General features: G+C 41.3%; 1 protein-coding gene across 1 annotated transcript in view; it reads left to right on the top strand.

Moving 5' to 3' along the window:
* Positions 1 to 18,119, top strand: part of LOC308527319 (hyaluronidase-4-like) — a gene marked incomplete at both ends in the record, with an annotated part of 98,524 nt that overhangs the window by 36,743 nt on the left and 43,662 nt on the right. The window contains one exon of the mRNA XM_081102636.1: positions 6,213 to 7,273. Within this exon, the coding sequence (XP_080958762.1) occupies positions 6,213 to 7,273 (1,061 nt within the window). The remainder of the gene's footprint in view (positions 1 to 6,212; positions 7,274 to 18,119) is intronic.

An 18,119-nucleotide genomic window follows, 5' to 3' on the forward strand; every position in this document is an offset into this window, starting at 1 on the left:
TGTGTAAGGCAAATTGGAAACATCAGTTGGATAGCTGTAGCCAGATATTTGAGGAATATAGAAGAATTCAAGGTCCAGTTCAGTTTACAGGTTGGAAAACAAAACCCCAAAGACGATGAACAGAACTTGAATTTAATCCACAAGGGAGTATTATATTTTCTACAGAAACATAATTTTCTTTCTAATATCACCCTAATTTTTAAATCAAATATAGCCACATTAAGAGTAATTTAGCCCAGTGGGTGTGGCTCAGTGGTTGAGCATCGACCTTTGAACCAGGAGGTCACAGTTGGATTCCTGGTTAGGGCACATCCCCAGTGTGGGGGGTGCAGGAAGCGGCCGATTAATGATTCTCTCTCATCATTGATGTTTCTGTCTCTTCCTCTCCCTTCCTCTCTGAAATCAATAAAAAAAATTATTATATAGTAATTTATTTGTAAAACAGTCCAATATCAAAAACCTTGCCCTGACTATATCACTGTAGCAAGAATAACAATTGGTCAGATAGGCTCTTTTAAATCTTCTTTGTACAAACTTTTCATAAGGAGTCTCCAGATTGTACTTTTAATAGCCTCTAGACCAGTGGTTCTCAACCTTCCTAATGCTACGACCCTTTAATACAGTTCCTCATGTTGTGGTGACCCCCAACCATAAAATTATCTTCGTTGCTACTTCATAACTATAATTTTGCTACTGTTATGAATCGTAATGTAAATACCTGATAATGCAGGATGTATTTTCATTGTCACAAATTGAACATAATTACAGCATAGTGATTAATCACAAAAACAATATGTAATTATATCTGTGTTTTCCGATGGTCTTAGGCGACCCCTGTGAAAGGGTCGTTCGACCCTCAAAGGGGTCGCGACCCACAAGTTGAGAACCACTGAACTAGGAGCACCTGATTTCCCTCCATGCCTCCTGATCTATGGTAAATGGGCGATTCAATTGTAAATGCAACTTTTACTGCATTCTTACAATTTGAAGTGAATTTTTCTTCTTCCTATCTTCCCTTCTTCACTGACCACACTCTTTAAAGGAGCGTTAGACTACTGCTATTACACCAAAACTTCTCTAAGAATATCATATCTATGGCAAATATGTTGTTGGTGTTCTTGGACTAGGATTTCACAATCCCTAAATTTTTCTAGAGAGACCTTTTTTTTTTTCTCTATTTTATTGATTTTTTACAGAGAGGAAGGGAGAGAAATAGAGAGTCAGAAACATCGATGAGAGAGAAACATCGATCAGCTGCCTCCTGCACATCTCCTATTGGGGATGTGCCCGCAACCCAGGTACATGCCCTTGACCGGAATCAAACCTGGGACCCTTGAGTCCGCAGGCCAATGCTCTATCCACTGAGCCAAACCGGTTTCGGCTAGAGAGACCTTTAATCTAATTACAGATTGGCTTTTATGGGTGCTATAGGTTAAAAACAACTCTCTCCACACCTTATGACAGCTGCCTCTCATAATTTGGAGTAAATGCGAATGAACTGTAATAAGCAAGATTTAATAATGTCGGTGGTCCAGGGGAAGTGACGCTGCACTTCAGATTTACAGAGCTTCCTAGCCAGCACTGCACGCCTCATCCCAGCATCCCTGGGAGTGAAATTGATTTAGGTATTACCAATGTGTTTTTAGAGTTAAGTGATACCTGAAGATTATATAATTTTAATCCTTCAGCGGTCACTTAATACAGCTAAAAACAGAAATAAAGCCTCAACCCTTTTCTAAACCTGAGCTCCTAACCCTTTTGCCAGGAGTTGAAGCCATGAAGTGGAAGATTCTGTTAAGATAGAAAAAGGTTAAAAGTCAATGTAAAAAGAGGGAGGAAAAAGACACTGTAAAGGGAGACACCAATGAATATTTCTAGTACTGCTATGGGGCACTAGTATTCTAATCTTGGACTGTATGCACCATTAGCTAAAGAAAGGGCAGCAGTTGGGGGCAGTTCTGAGAAAATAAGATTATATTAGATTATGTTACCTTTATAGTCCCTGATCATTTGTAACTTTTTTTTTTAAATATATTGATATTTTACAGAGAGGAAGGGAGAGAGATAGAGCGTTAGAAACATCGATGAGAGAGAAACATCGATGAGAGAGATCAGCTGCCTCTGGCACATCTCCTACTAGGGATGTGCCCGCAACCCAGGTACATGCCCTTGACCAGAATCAAACCTGGGACCTTTCAGTCCGCAGGCTGACGCTCTATCCACTGAGCCAAACCGGTTTTGGCAATTTGTAACCTTTAAAATGCATCTTACTGGTGTGGCTCAGTGGTTGAGCAATGACCTATGAACCAGGAGGTCACGGTTTGATTCCTGGTCAGGGCACACGCCCAAGTTGCTGGCTTGATCCCCATTGTGAGGGGTGAAGAAGGCAGCTGATCAATGATTCTTTCGGGTCATTGATGTTTCTCTCTCTCTCTCCTCCCTTCCTCTCTGAAATCAATTAAAAAAAACAACACATCTTACTTTCCATAGAACAATGTAAGGTCAAAAGTAACTATTGTTACTTAAAGTTGATAGTTGTCACCTCTTCAATTTTTTTTTTTAATGGGTAGCATAAGATAAATTGGATTTTTCTAATAGTTGAGCTTGTGCTTTGAGAGAATGATTGAAACTGGGGAAAAGGAAGAAATTATTTGATGAAAGGATTAATGATGAATAGATAGATTCACTCATTCACCAATTCAATGAAGTACTCAGGTACTAGGCACAGTTCTGGAAATTAGGGACACAGTGGTGACCTTACAGTCTAACAAAAGAGACAGACATTTCAAATTTGAAAGCAAACTGGCTCACCTGTCAGAATAGCTACCATCAACAAATGATTAAAAAATGACAAGTGCTGGTGAGGATGTGGAGAAAAGGGAACCCTAGTACACTGCTGGTGGGAATGCAGACTGGTGCAGCCACTATGAAACAGTTTGGAGTTTCCTCAAAAAATTAAACCTGGAACTGCCATTTGACCCAATGATCCCACTTCTAGGAATATATCTTAAGAAACCTGAAATGCCAATCAGAATTTATACACCCTTATGTTCATAGCAGCACATTTACAATAGCTAACATCCGGAACAGCCCAATTGCCTATCAGTAGATGAGTGGATACAAAAGCTGTGGTCCATTTACACCATGGGATACTATGCAGATATAAAAAAGAAGAATCTCTTACCCTTTGAGACAGGATAGAGGGACCTGGAGAGTATCATGCTAAGTGAAATAAGTCAGTCAGAGAAAGACAAGTATCACGTGATCTCACTCATATATGAAATCTAATTAACAAAATAAACTGATGAACAAAGTGGATCCAGAGACATGGAAGCATGGAACAGAGTGTGGAATCTCAGAGGGAAGGTGGGGGAGGGTGGGTGGGTGGGAGGTAACCAACCAAAGACCTCTTATGTATATATGCACAACCCATGGTCAGTCAGGTGGTGAGGGCCTGGGTCAGGGGGCGGGGGGCAGGGGTGAGCTGGAGGGGGCCGATGTGGGAAAAGGGGACATATGTAATACTTTTAACAATAAAGATTTTAACAAAATGATTCCATAAAAAAAGAAAAAAGAAAGCAAACTGGGAGTGGTGTTAAGTAATAAGTACAATTTTTGTGAGGGCCTTGATACATTTAAAGTAGCCTTGGTGGCAATCAGAGATTAACACCTCCACAGTCTGAGCCATTGGGCAAGGCTGTCCGGTAGAACAGTCTCTGAGAGACGTCTCTCTGGGCTCAGAAAGGAGGCTAAAAAGTGTCCAAAGCAAAGAGGGTTACACCAGAGGTGCAAGGTAGGATCCACAGAATGAGATACTTACTCCTTCTGCCCATAAGAACCTGTAACCACATAACCCTTCTTGTTCAAAGAAATAGGACTTTCATGTGAATAGTAAACGATTTGGGTTGTATTTTCCTTTAGATCCTGGCTAAAAATTGACCTAGACTGAGTCGCCGTGCATTCCTCAGAAGTGGAGGAAGAGATGAATATGCTGGGGAAATACTTGGTTGCTTGAGACTTCAGCCAGAGTTTTGCTTTCACAAAATGTGCATTCCCAAGCTAAACCACAGAACAAAGCTTTTTAGAAAGATAACTAACAAATCACTTAAAGCTGATGAGATTTTTGAACCAGTTCTCTATCCTAAAGAAGAAGAAAAAAAAAACAGTCTGCATCCTAGGTGGTCATTTAAAAGTCAGGTATCTCAAGTAATAAGAGCAAAAAATACCTGTTGCATGCTCTTATGGAGCTGAGCTCATATAGTTTTCTCTAATGGCATTAATCTTCAGCATTATTAAATGTGCTTAGTTATGTTGGTGCCATTTGGGTCCCTATCACCTTTGGACAAAAGTAATTTATGAATTACTGGTTTGGCTCAGTGGATGGAGCACTGCCCTGCAGACTAAAGGGTCCCGAGTTCAATTCCGGTCAAGGGCACATACCAGGGCTGTGGGCTTGATCCCCAGTAGGGGGTGTTTTGGAGGCACCCAATCAATGATTCTCTCTCGTCTTTGATGTTTCTCTCTCTCCCTCACCCTTCCTCTCTGAACTCAATTAAAATATATTTCTTTAAAAAGTAATTTATGAACAGATAGGTGTTTTCTGTTTGTGTTAGACTACAGTGGCCATTTGTATCCTTGATATAATCTCCTATGTAGAAGAAGTAATTATGATATTGATAATTCAAACAAAAGACATCTGACTGGTCAAAGGAAGAGAAACACTGGTTATTGCTAATAGAACAGGTGCAAACCCATTTATCTTATGATATTTCACTGGTAGATGTCTTAATACAAATGGCTTCTGTGACTTTGCCATTATTTTTATTTTCAAAAAAGTTTTTACTCACGCCAGATATAAATCTTACTCTTCTTGATTTTTTTGAAAATATATATATAAAATTTGTCCCTAATATATATAAAAGGAAAGTGAGGCCAAAGCTTTAAGGTTGATTTAATGTCTTATATAAATTTACTGATAGTTAATATACCTCTTGACAGACACATGCATATATTTATGCTGTATATACTTTATCAGGTATCCAGATTCTATAAATAGATACTAATATAATAATATCTTTGATTGCTAAATTTGGGTAATTTGAACACATGCTATAAAAGGATTTCTTCTCCAGTGGAAATTTGTTGAAACCACATCATCAAAATGGTTTCTTGTTGAGACAAGAAAATTTCCTCACATTGAGTGGGAGGACATTAAAGACAAAATTGACCATGTAAAATTCTGTAGGGGAGGTGATTTTGTGACTGGGCTTGAGAATTAAACTGACCAAAGGGAGATTTAACAGAAGAAAAGCGTAAAAATTTTTATTTGGTGTTAGTATTTTCATGTGGCTTGGGAGACTTTATGGAAAAGAAATGAAATACCAAGCATAGGGTCTGAGAGCTTATATATCATTTAAAGAAAGAATGATAAATTGTGCAGGTATGGCAAGACAAAAGGATTGTGAGAAAGTGATGAGGAATTATATGGGGGAAGATATAAAGTCCTAAAATGTTTTATTAACTTTAAACATGAGAGTAAATTACTTTGAGATACAATAAGGATCTGTTCTAAATAGTACTTCAATAGGCCATTTTGACTGTGTCAGCAGATTTAGGCAAAACTTTTGACTTACTATTTCAGAAGTGAATTTTGCCTTTTCTTGTACCTGCCTCCCCCCGCCCCCCAAATAAAATAAGATAAAACCTCACAATTCTGAGAGGTTGTTTTAAATTTTGGCAGAACACTATAAATTGGTCTTTAAAAAACTAAACAGGAAGGAGAGGTACAACTTAGAAATTATTTTTATTTAAGGGGCTTTGCTAAGGCATTGATCGATACAGCATTCTGCACAATGGGGAAGGCACAAGGAAAAATAGCTGCGTACACCTGTCGCAGCTGCAGAGTCATGATTTGGGAAAAGGAGACAAATGTTAGTGATTATAGGGGTTGTATCATACATAAGAGGAAATGACTTCATTAATTCAAATACAGGAGTCTTCCATCTTCAAAGATTGAGTTAAACTCCCTGTACTCAAAGTTAAGAATTTGGTAAAGCTTACAATCTCTGATACAGAAATGCAGTATAACCACAGATTCAATATTTCTTCCTTTTTCAGTTATAGATGCAGCAACTTGCAATATGTCCCTGAAACATGAAGCAGGAAGAATAGTATTGAAAAGTAATATCGTTATATACCTTTACCCATCAAAGAGGCTTCATTCCACGAGTCTGTCTCCCATGCCTACATCTTGCATCAAACATTGGATAAACCAAAGTGTGTAGGAAGAGATGTGATTCTTGCAGTCATTCTCTTTGCCATGGGAGTGCTAAGGTTCAAGTATATCTTCTTTAGGAGCTTTGTTGGGTCCAGTGGAGCATTTCAGGTTGTGTTCATCTTCCTTCTGATCCCATGCTGCTTCACTAAGGACTACAGAGCAACCCCTATGCTCCCCAATGTTTCTTTCCTCTGGGCCTGGAATGCCCCAACTGAGCCTTGTCCTAAGAAGTTTCATGTGTCGATAGATTTGAGCCTCTTCTCTTTAATAGGAAACCCCCAAAGAGATGCTGTAGGACAACCTGTCATATTATTTTATGTTGATAGACTTGGCTATTATCCTCATATAGATAAGAACGGCAAAAAAGAGCACGGAGGAATCCCCCAGATGGGTGACACACAATCGCATCTGGATAAAGCTAAGAAAGACATTGAGTTTTACATACCAAAGGACCAGCCCGGCTTGGCCATCATTGATTGGGAAGAATGGAGGCCTATCTGGGCAAGAAACTGGAAACCTAAAGATATTTACAAGAATGAGTCTATTCTGCTGGTTCAGCGACAAAATCCAGCATTTACTCTCGAAGAAGCCACCGAAAAAGCCAAAGAAGAGTTTGAAAAAGAAGGAAGGAAATTCATGGTACAGACTTTGAAACTGGGAAAAAAACTTCGAACGAAATACTTATGGGGTTTTTATCTTTTTCCTGATTGTTACAATCATCAATATACTAAACCCAATTACACTGGGGTGTGCTTTGATATAGAAAAGAAAAGAAATGATGAACTCAACTGGTTGTGGAATGAAAGCACTGCCCTTTTCCCATCCATTTATTTGAATACCCACTTAATGAATTCTCCTAAGGCTGCACCCTTTGTCCGGAACCGTGTTAAGGAAGCCATTCGGGTTTCTGTAGTATCCAATGAAAAAAGTCCACTTCCGGTTTATATATATACTCGCCCAGTTTTTACTGATGATTCTTCAAAATACCTATCTCAGGTAAGCAAATCAAGGCATGAGGACTATGAAATAGAGCCCACAAATAGCATGTGATGGAATTTAACATCATTAAAACTTTTTTTAATGAGAATTTGAGCTAAACTGACAATGATATGCCGGGAGCAAGATATCAAATGCTCTGGAGAATAAAAGTTTTGCAGCTTAACATCATTTTTGAAGGGAATGAAACTTAGCTTTTAATATCCTTTAGGAATATGCACATATATAGTTCTGCATTATCACATGCATGTCAAATAAGAATACATTTCATTTTAATGCAAGCATCTTAGCAATCATGGGAGATTAGGTAGTAGAGGCCATATATTTTCTCAGGTTTTTTTTTTTTTTTTCTTTCATGGGCCTGCTCTGCTGTCAATAGAAGTAACTAAAAATAATAGAATACCTGTATTTTTTAATAGTAGGGTATTAGTAGTGTGAAAGATGGAACTATATAGTGGGGAAAACAAAAGAAAAATTGTATTTCATAATACATGGAAATTATGTAAAATTTAAATTATTATTGTTGGGTCATCATTCTTAGCTTTGGTGTTATTGTCCTACGTATAACACTTTTATTTTATTATGCATATCTGCTAACTTTTTCTGTCTCATTTGCCAGGAGGACCTTATACATACACTTGGTGAAACCATTTCTCTAGGTGCCTCTGGACTTATAATCTGGGGGAGCCTCAATTTAAGCCACAGTGTGGTAAGTTGAATTGATAAGACATAGATGCAAACATTTCTACTTTTAATGTTTTTGAGGATTGTTGAGGTATTAAGTAATAAAATGAGCACTATACTTGGCACACAGTAGGAGGTGCTTAATACTGGCTGACTAAATCATACTATCATTGTGCGGTTATTTTGGGGAGCAGAAAATATTGTACTTGTTTTTCAGTGAGAAAACAGAAATTCAGTGAGACAGAAATTGAAGTTCTCTAGGAGTACAGTCCCAGTCTTCAGACAGTGTTTGGTGTGTGTGTTTTTTTTTCTTTTCTATTACACCATGCTATAGCTCTTTTCAAAAGAATGAATGCATTTATTCATTCTTTCACTCATTCAACGACTCTTCATTAAGCACTGCTTTATCCACTTAGTCATTTAGTGATTCGGTGACAGTTTTATTGCAACGGTCAGCAAGCAATGTCCATAGGCCAAATCTGGCCTACTGCTTGCTTCTTCCTGTACATGAGCTAAGAGTGTTTTTTTTTTTAAGTATATTTTATTGATTTTTCACAGAGAGGAAGGGAGAGAGATAGTTAGAAACATCGATGAGAGAGAAACATCGATCAGCTGCCTCCTGCACATCTCCCACTGGGGATGTGCCCGCAACCCAGGTACATGCCCTTGACCGGAATCGAACCTGGGACCTTTCAGTCCGCAGGCCGACACTCTATCCACTGAGCCAAACCGGTTTTGGTGCTAAGAGTGATTTTTACATTTTTAAAATGGATTTAAAAAACAAAAAAATAGTTAATAATACATGAAAATTATGTGCAGTTTAAATGTCAGTGTCTATTAGTAAAATTTCATTGGAACAGTCAAGCTCATTTGTTTAGGTATCTGTGGCTGCTTTTATAGTACAAAGGAATAACTAAGACTATCTCATTTAAAAACCCCAAAGTATTTGCTGTCTGTCCTTTACAGGAAAAGTTCCCAACCTTGGCTTATTGATTAAGTACCAGGTAATTGTTTAGATGCTAGAACTACAGCAGTGAACATAGCAAAGTTCTTTCACCATGAACCTATCCTATATAATAAAAAGCTAATATGCAAATTTACTGAACGGCAGAATGACCAGTTGCTATGATGTGCACTGACCACCAGGGGGCAGATGTTCAATGCAGGAGCTGATCCCTGGTGGTCAATGCACTCCAATGCGGGGAGTACCACTCAGCCAGAAGCTGGGCTCACAGCTGGTGAGCACAGCAGCAGTGGCAGGAGCCTCTCCCACCTCTGTGGCAGCCCTAAGAATGTCTGACTGCTGGTGTAGGCCCGCTCCGGCATCAGTTGGACATCCCCTAAGGACTCCTGGACTGCAAGCCGGGTGCAGGCCGGGCTGAGGAACCCCCTTGAGTGCATGAATTTTGTGCACTGGTCCTCTAGTATTCTCATAAGTGGAATACAACATTATATACATAACTAGAGGCCCGATGCATGAAATTCATGTATAGGTAGGGTCCCTAGGCCTGGCCAGTGATCAGAGCTGATCTGTGGGGTGACCAGTGGGGCAATCAGTGGGCCCCCGCTGGCACCTGTCCTGGCTGGCCTGGAGCCTGTGGGCTGGGGACAGCTCCTGCATTGAGTGTCTGCCCCTTGGTGGTCAGTGTGTATCATAGTGACCGGTTGTTCTGCCGTTCAGTCAATTTGCATATTATGCTTTTATTATATAGGACTAGAGGCCCAATGCACGAAAATTCATGCACTGGAGGGGGGTGTCCCTCAGTCCAGCCTGCCCCCTCTCACAGTCCAGGAGCCATGAGGGGATGTCCTACTGATGGCGGGGAGTGGGCCTAAGCCACAGTCTAGCCTCCCTCTGCAGGAGGCGACTGGATGATCGGGGAAGGTGATGCCTCATTATGTCTCCACTGCTGCCACTGCCAGCAGCCGTGGCTGCCTGAGCCTCGGCCCGGCCCTCATTGCCTGAGCCTTGGGCCCCTGCAGTGGCTTGCCTGAGCCTCGGGCTGGCCCTGGGCAGCCACAGCCACCATCCATGGCTTGCCTGAGCCTCAGGCAGCTGCTGCGGCTTTGTCAGGAAGGACATCTGGATGATTGTCTGGAAGACATCTGGTCTAATTAGCATACTACCCTTTTATTAGTATAGATATGTCAGGTAACTGATGTATAAGTGCAATGAAGCAGTATAGGCAAGATAATGATGGAATCATATTATTTAAGGTGTGGTAGTCATAGAACGGGCCTCTCTGAAGTCCCATTGGATTATTGACTTGATGGAAATAAGGGACCAAGTCTCTTGATACCTGGGGATGGTAAGTGCAATAGTTTTGAGGCCAGAATGTGCTTTTCAAAAAAAAGCAAGAAAGTCAATGTGACTGGAGTGCAGTGAGCAAGAAAGAGAGTGTTAAAGGGTGTGGTCAGTGAGATAACAGAGGATTAGAGATGGGACTTTATAGGCCGTGATAGGCTTTTACTCAGAGCTGGAAAGCCTCTAGAATAGTGGTTCTCAACCTTCCTAATGCTGTGACCCTTTAATACAGTTCCTCATGTGTGGCGACCCCCAATTTCATTGTTACAAATTGAACATAATTAAAGCATAGTGATTAATCACAAAAAATATGTAATTATATATGTGTTTTCCAATGGTCTTAGGTGACCCCTGTGAAAGGGTCATTCGGCCCCCAAAGGGGTCTCACCCACAGGTTGAGAACCGCTGCTCTAGAAGGTTGAGCAGAAGAGTGGCAATTTTAATGAACATTTCAGAAGAGTGACAGTTGAGTTGAGAGTAGGTTTTAGAGGGGCAAGAGTGGGAGCAGGGAAAGTAGGCTATTGATGGCGTGGACCATAGCTGTTTGGGTTTTGAATATAATTCAACAGTAGAACTGAGAGGATTGGCTGAGAGGTTGGGTGAGTTGGATAGATGAGAGTAGTGGTTAAAATGACTTCAAGGTTTTTGGCTTGAAGAAATTGCCTCTGAGGTGGGAAAGACTTTAGGAGCAGTGTGGTGAGGGCTGTGCAAAGAGTAAATTGGGATGGGGGTTCTTGGGAGCTATTTTTTTGAAAATATTAGTAAATTATTCAAAGCTTCCCTAACTGGAAGAAAAAGGAACCCTTCTTTATTTCTCACAAGTTATAGTTAGTGGTGTCTATTTTAAGTAAAACTTGTTTTATGAGGGAAAAAAAATGTCTGTTTTGGTCTGTAGAGTATGAATTTTATTCATTTTTCTTCTAATGCATTTTATTTTGTTCAAAAAGCCTTTAACTATCATGGCCTCATCATTTTCTCTCTTCCTTTACTTTCATCCTTGTTTGATTCTCCATCTCAGGGCTTTATCTTCCACTGCTTTGATCCTCTTGTCTCAGAGTAAAGCTCTCACATGGACACTACTGAATTGGAGCTGAACTTTTTCTCTGGTGGATGTGGAAATACTAGTGATGTAGGTGCCATGAAGAATGTCTAATAAAGTTCATGGCCCAGGGGTCTTATCCTATGACCCACAGAGAAGAGACTGTACTCTAAGACCAGAAGAAACCTTTTGATCTCTTGTCCTTAGAGACCAGTTATATTTTGACTTCATTTATAAAAGTACTTAACAAAACTCATCTTTTGAAAGTCAAATACTTTCAAGATAATCTGAGCCCTTTTGACTATTTGGTAGACTTCTATTGTCTCTGGTTTGATCCCCAATAAAGAGAAATAACATAAAATATAAATTTAGAGAAAGATATATATGTTCCTTTTGCAAAATCTTTCATATGTCAGAGAATTATTATTATTTTTTTAAATATTTTATTGATTTTTTACAGAGAGGAAGGGAGAGAGATAGAGAGAGTTAGAAACATCCATGAGAGAGAAACATCGATCAGCTGCCTCCTGCACATCCCCCACTGGGGATGTGCCCACAACCCAGGTACATGCCCTTGACCGGAATCGAACCTGGGACCCTTCAGTCCGCAGGCCGACGCTCTATCCACTGAGCCAAACCGGTTTCGGCATATGTCAGAGAATTATTTAAATACTAGGGGCCCGGTGCACGAAATTCGTGCACTGGGTGTGTGTGTGGGGGTGTGTCCCTCAGCCCAGCCTGCCCCCTCTCACATACTGGGAGCCCTCAGGCGTTGACCCCCATCACCCTCCGATCGCCTGATCGGCCCTTTGCCCAGGCCTGACACCTCCGCCAGAGGTGTCAGGCTTGGACAGGGGACCCCCATCTCCCCCCGATCACTGGCTCTGGCCCCCGCCCAGGCCTGAGGCCTCTGACCCAGGAATCATGCCTGGGCAGGGGACCCCCATCTCCCTCTGATTGCTTGCTCCACCCCCCGCCCAAGCCTGATGCCTCTGACTCAGGCTTCAGGCCTGGGCAAGGGGACCATCGTATCCCCCCAGTCCCCGGCTCCGCCCCCCACCCAGTCCTGATGCCTCGGCCAGAGGAGTTGACCCTCATCACCCTCCGATCACCAATCACCGGATCGGCCCCTTGACCAGGCCTGAGGCCTCCGGCAGAGGTGTCAGGCCCAGGCAAGGGACCCCTAGCTCCTGGGACTGCCAGCTTCGACCGTGCCCAGCTCCCATCGCTGGCTCCACCCCTACTTTCTGCTATCACTGGCCAGGGCGGCAAAGGCGCCTGATTCTCCGATCATGGCTGGGGGGCCGGGCAAAGGCGGCCCTGGGGCCGCCTTTGCCCGGCCCCCCAGCTCTTAGCTCCCCCCTGGGTTTCCGATCACTGTCAGTGGCAGGGGGCTTCTTCCTGCTTTCCCTTTTGCCTCCCTGCATTGTGCCTACATATGCAAATTAGCCGCCATCTTGTTGGCAGTTAACTGCCAATCTTAGTTGGCAGTTAATTTGCATATAGCCCTGATTAGCCAATGAAAACGGTATCGCTGTACGCCAATTACCATTTTTCTCTTTTATTAGTGTAGATTATAATTCACCTAAGTATATTCCTAGTTTTCATTAGTAGTTTTCCCAGACTTATAAACTTATTTTTCAAGGGTCCTTGATGGTTTATGATGAACCATTTATAAATTCTCTGTACTACCTTTTTTTTTTTTTTTTTATGACCTGAGAACTCCGTTACTCTGATAAGGAATGAATCAGGCATCCCCCAATTAGTAGAATTATGTGACATACTATTTAATTGTCACACTTTTCTTAACTTGCACTTTTATTTTAGATTCACAAACTTATCAAGGAACTCAGACTGTCTTCAGTATTATTCATACAGGGACAGTTCTTCAACTTTAATGTCACTATTTTCTATTTAATGACATTGCTTTATAATTTCTCCCTATGGATTCTGTTCTATATTTTTTGCCAATTTTCCCAATTATGATAATTCTGAATGCTAGTTCTATTATTATTCCCCCAATTTTTCTATGTCATTTGTAATCAATAGTCATGGATTATTTATCATGTTTCCTGAGATTCACTGACAACTTGAGATACTGGTAATTGCAAATCCAGTTTCAATTTACTTAAAACAATTGTTATCAAATGTAAGCAAACCATTTCTTTTCATTCCATTTTATTAGATCAACTAGAGGCCCAGTGCACAAAATTTGCGCACTGCGTGGGGGGCCGGGGTGTCCCTCAGCCCAGCCTGCACCCTCTCTAATCTGGGAACCCTTGAGGGATGTCTGACTGCTGGCTTGGGGTGATGTAGCTCCCTCAGCAGTCGGACATCCTTCTCACAATCCAGGACTGCTGTCTCCCAACCACTCGCCTGCCTGCCTGATTGTCCCTAACTGCTTCTGCCTGCCAGCCTGATCATCCCCTAGCCACTCCACTCCCAGGCTGATTGATGCCTAACTGCTCCCCTGCCATCCTGATTGCCCCTAACTGCCCTCCCCTGCCAGCCCAGTTGTCCCTAACTGCCCTCCCCTGCTGGCCTGGTTACCCTTAAGTGCCCTTCTCTGCAGGCCTGGTCTCCCCTAACTGCCCTAGCCTTGCTGGTCTGATTGCCCCTAACTGCCCTTCCCTGCTGGCCAGCTTGTGGTGGCCATCTTGTGCCCACATGAGAGCAGCCATCTTGTGTGAGGGTGTGATGGTCAATTTGCATATTACCGCTCTATAATATAGGACTAGAGGCCCGGTGCATGACATTTGTGCACTGGGGGAGTGTGGGGGTCCCTCAGACTGACCTGCACCCTCTCCAATCTGGGAGTTTCTGTCTGTCTTTGCAATCATATGAGTGAATTGTCTGAGACCCCAACCCAGTGTGGTTTGTTGCTCACAGAATAATAGAGGATTTTTTAAAAAAATATATTTTATTGATTTTTTACAGAGAGGAAGGGAGAGAGATAGAGAGCTAGAAACATCGATGAGAGAGAAACATCGATCAGCTGCCTCCTGCACATCTCCTACTGGGGATGTGCCCGCAACCCAGGTACATGCCCTTGACTGGAATTGAACCTGGGACCTTTCAGTCTGCAGGCTGACACTCTATCCACTGAGCCAAACCGGTTTTGGCGAGGATTTTTTTTTCTTTGCTTCATTGGTGGAAATTTTCTGGAAGTTTTAGGATATCTTCCCTTTAATTTATCTAGACACTCTGATTTTACTTATGTCTCTCAGCTTTGCTTTCCCTCCATCCCCCACCACAACAGTAACTTGCTCCAGGCTTATTTTGCTCTAGTGTCTAGGAGATCCGTCTGCCACCAGAACTATGATTCCCAGCATTCCTGGTGCTCCCTGCGCTGTGGGCTTCTGCTTCCAGTCCTGGGGCTGACACCAGAACTACTATTCCCAGAATTCCTGGTGCTCCCAATGCTCTTGGTTTTTCCTTCCTGCTCTGTCTCCATCCCATGGCCTCCCACTTTGCCAAATCCTCCAAGCTGCCAGATCTCCCTCTCTGTTCTCCATCAGGCAGCTTGGGGAGCCAAGTTCCCCAAGCTGCTCCACTCTCCGCTGGCTCTCCCGCTCTGCTCTCCACCTGGTGCCTGTGTATGCAAAGTAACCTGCCAGCTTTGTCAGGTTAATTTGCATACTCACTCCTGATTGGCTGGTGGGTGTAGTGGAGGGACAGTCAATTTACATGTTTCTCTTTTATTATATAGGATTGGTGTGATAGATCCAGCATCTATTGGTTCCAGCTCATGAGACCTGATTATTCAATATTCATAAATTTTGTGAACTCATTATTCAACACAGCAATTATTAAGAATTGAATTATAAAAACTTAGAATAAAATAAATTGTGTTAAAGTAATTAATACCCACAATGTATCAATTACTTCATTTCTTGGGGTTGTTCACATCTATTGTTTCTGTAAGTAGAAATATTACACAATGATGTGTTAACTGCACCCCATACTACCATACTGTATAATGATTTTGCACTCAGTGATATCAGGTTCGTAGGTTAAAACTTGCAATGGTGGGAGTATTTACACCATAGGTAATAAAAAAATGCTATAAACCAGGACTTACTAATATTTTTCTTAGTTAGTTTTAGATCTTTTCAAGGACTACACCTTGTGTAGGCAAATGATTCTCAAATCCTTTTCATTTTTCCATTACACTTTTTGCCTAGTTCTTGTCTCTGTGGACAACTGCAATGTCATCTGAACTTGATATGCATTCTCATATATTCTTGGCACTAGGAATACAGTGTTGAAGTTGACAAAGTCCCTGCATTCATGGAAATTATGTTAAAGTTGGAGGGATAGAAACAATAGGCACACACAAAAAATATTTGATGTGATATGAACTATGCAGAGAATTAAAATAGATGTACAAAGGTAGAAAAGGTGTCTGAGAAAGGCACTGTCTAATTGAAGCTATGAGTTGAAGGACAAGATAGAGGGAACCATGTTAGACACTAGAAGAAAGAATATTCCAAGCAGAGGGAACAGTAGTGCAGTTTGAAATGAAACTGCCATGCTTGTGAAAAAACTAGGATGTCTAAAGTAAAGTGGGTGAGAGAAGGTTGTAAAAGAAGAAGGAAGGGGTATGGTAGGTGAATTTATATCTCAATAAAGCTGTTATGAAAAGTGCAAAAAAAAAAAAGGATTACATCACATCAGTCTATATACAAGTGGAGAGAAGTTGAATTTTATTTTAAACACCATGCAAAGCTATTGGAGAATTAGGAAGAAGTTTTCTTGCTCTGGCCGGTGTGGTTGGTTGGAGCATTGTCCCATGCACCAAAAGATGGCAGGTTCGATTCAAGTCAAGGAACATACCCAGGCTGCAGGTTGCTTGATCCCCTGTTGGGGTGTGTGCGGGGGCAGCTGATCGATGTTTTTCACATCGATGTTTGTGTCTCTCTCTCTCCCTTCCTTTCTCTAAACAATCAATTTAAAAACAGGGTAGGTTTTCTATTGCTGCCATACAAATTACAACAAGCAGTGGTTTAAACAATATCCTCTTGCTTGTAGTAATGAGATCTCTATTTTCTGGCTGGCTGTGGCTAAGGGTCATTTCCAGATCCTAGAAGTCACTATATTTCTCAGCCCTCTCCTCTGTCTTCAAAGCCAGCAATGCTGGGTTGATTCTTTGATTTTTTTTTTCCTCCTTATTTTATCTAATTTCCCCATCCGAAGGTCCATACTCTCAATCATATGTGTAAAGTCTCTTTTGCCTTGTAAGTTAACATAGTCACAGGTTCCAGGGGGTTAAGGCATGGACATCCTTGGAAGGCCGTTATTTTGCCTACCATCGGTGGTATCATCCCAAAGAAGGTAACAAGAAACAGATTCAAGAGAAAGCTGCCAAGATTCCTTGACTTGCTTGCTGAGCTACCACCACCAGTTCTTTTGGTCTGCTGAAGGACTAGTGCAGCCAGGTCACGCGATACTGTTGTTCAGGAAAGAAAGTGACTATCTCCAATGTTTTTTTATTTTATCTTTAATTTTTATTAAATTTTTATTCTTCAGATTATTACAGTTGTTCCTCTTTTTTTCCCCCATAGCTTCCCTCCACTCGGTTCCCACCACACCTTCTGCCCTTACACCCCACCCTCCAACTGTCATCATCCATAGGTGTACGATTTTTGTCCAGTCTCTTCCCGCACCCCCACACCCCTTTCCCTCCTTGAGAATAGTCAGTCCACTCCCTTTCTATGCCCCTGATTCTATTATATTCTACAGTTTATGCTGTTCATTTGATTATTTATTCACTTGATTTTTAGATTCACTTGTTGATAGATGTGTATTTGTTGTTCATAATTTATATCTTTACCTTTTTCTTCTTCTTCCTCTTCTTAAAGGATATCTTTCAGCATTTCATATAATACTGGTTTGGTGGTGGTGAACTCCTTTAGCTTTTTCTTATCTGTGAAGCTTTTTATCTGACCTTCAATTCTGAATGATAGCTTTGCTGGGTAAAGTAATCTTGGTTGTAGGTTCTTGGTATTAAACACTTTGAATATTTCTTGCCACTCCCTTCTGGCCTGCATAGTTTCTGTTGAGAAATCAGCTGACAGTCGTATGGGTATTCCCTTGTAGGTAACTGACTGTTTTTCTCTTGCTGCTTTTAAGATTCTCTCTTTGTCTTTTGCTCTTGGCATTTTAATGATGATGTGTCTTGGTGTGGTCCTCTTTGGGTTCCTTTTGTTTGGGGTTCTCTGCACTTCCTGGACTTGTAAGTCTATTTCTTTCACCAGGTGGGGGAAGTTTTCTGTCATTATTTCTTCAAATAGGTTTTCAATATCTTGCTCTCTCTCTTCTTCTGGCATCCCCATAATTCAGATGTTGGTACGTTTGAAGCTGTCCCAGAGTCTCCTTACACTATCTTGATATTTTTGGATTCTTTTTTCTTTTTGTTTTTCCAGTTGGGTGTTTTTTGCTTCTTTGTATTTCAAATCTTTGACTTGATTCTTGCAATCCTCTGGTCTGCTGTTGGAACTCAATATAATATTCTTTATTTCAGTCAGTGTATGCTTAATTTTTAGTTGGTCCTTGTTCATAACCTCAAGGGTCTCACTAGATTTCTTGAGGGTCTCACTAAATTTATTGGGGGTTTCTAGAAAATTCTTGAAAAACCTTGGTTTTGAACTCTATATCCAGTAGTTTGCTTTCCTCCATTTCTGTCATTTGTGACCTGTTTCTTTGTCTCCACATTTTTTATGCTTCCCTGTGTTGATAGAGTGGCTTTCTGTGCTAGGTGCCCTATAGAACCCAGTGGCTCAGCCTCCCCAATTACCTAAAGTGGACACTCTTGGTGC

The sequence above is a fragment of the Myotis nattereri genome (genome assembly GCF_964212035.1).
Source record: "Myotis nattereri genome assembly, chromosome: 11".
Taxonomy (NCBI): Eukaryota; Metazoa; Chordata; class Mammalia; order Chiroptera; family Vespertilionidae; genus Myotis; species Myotis nattereri.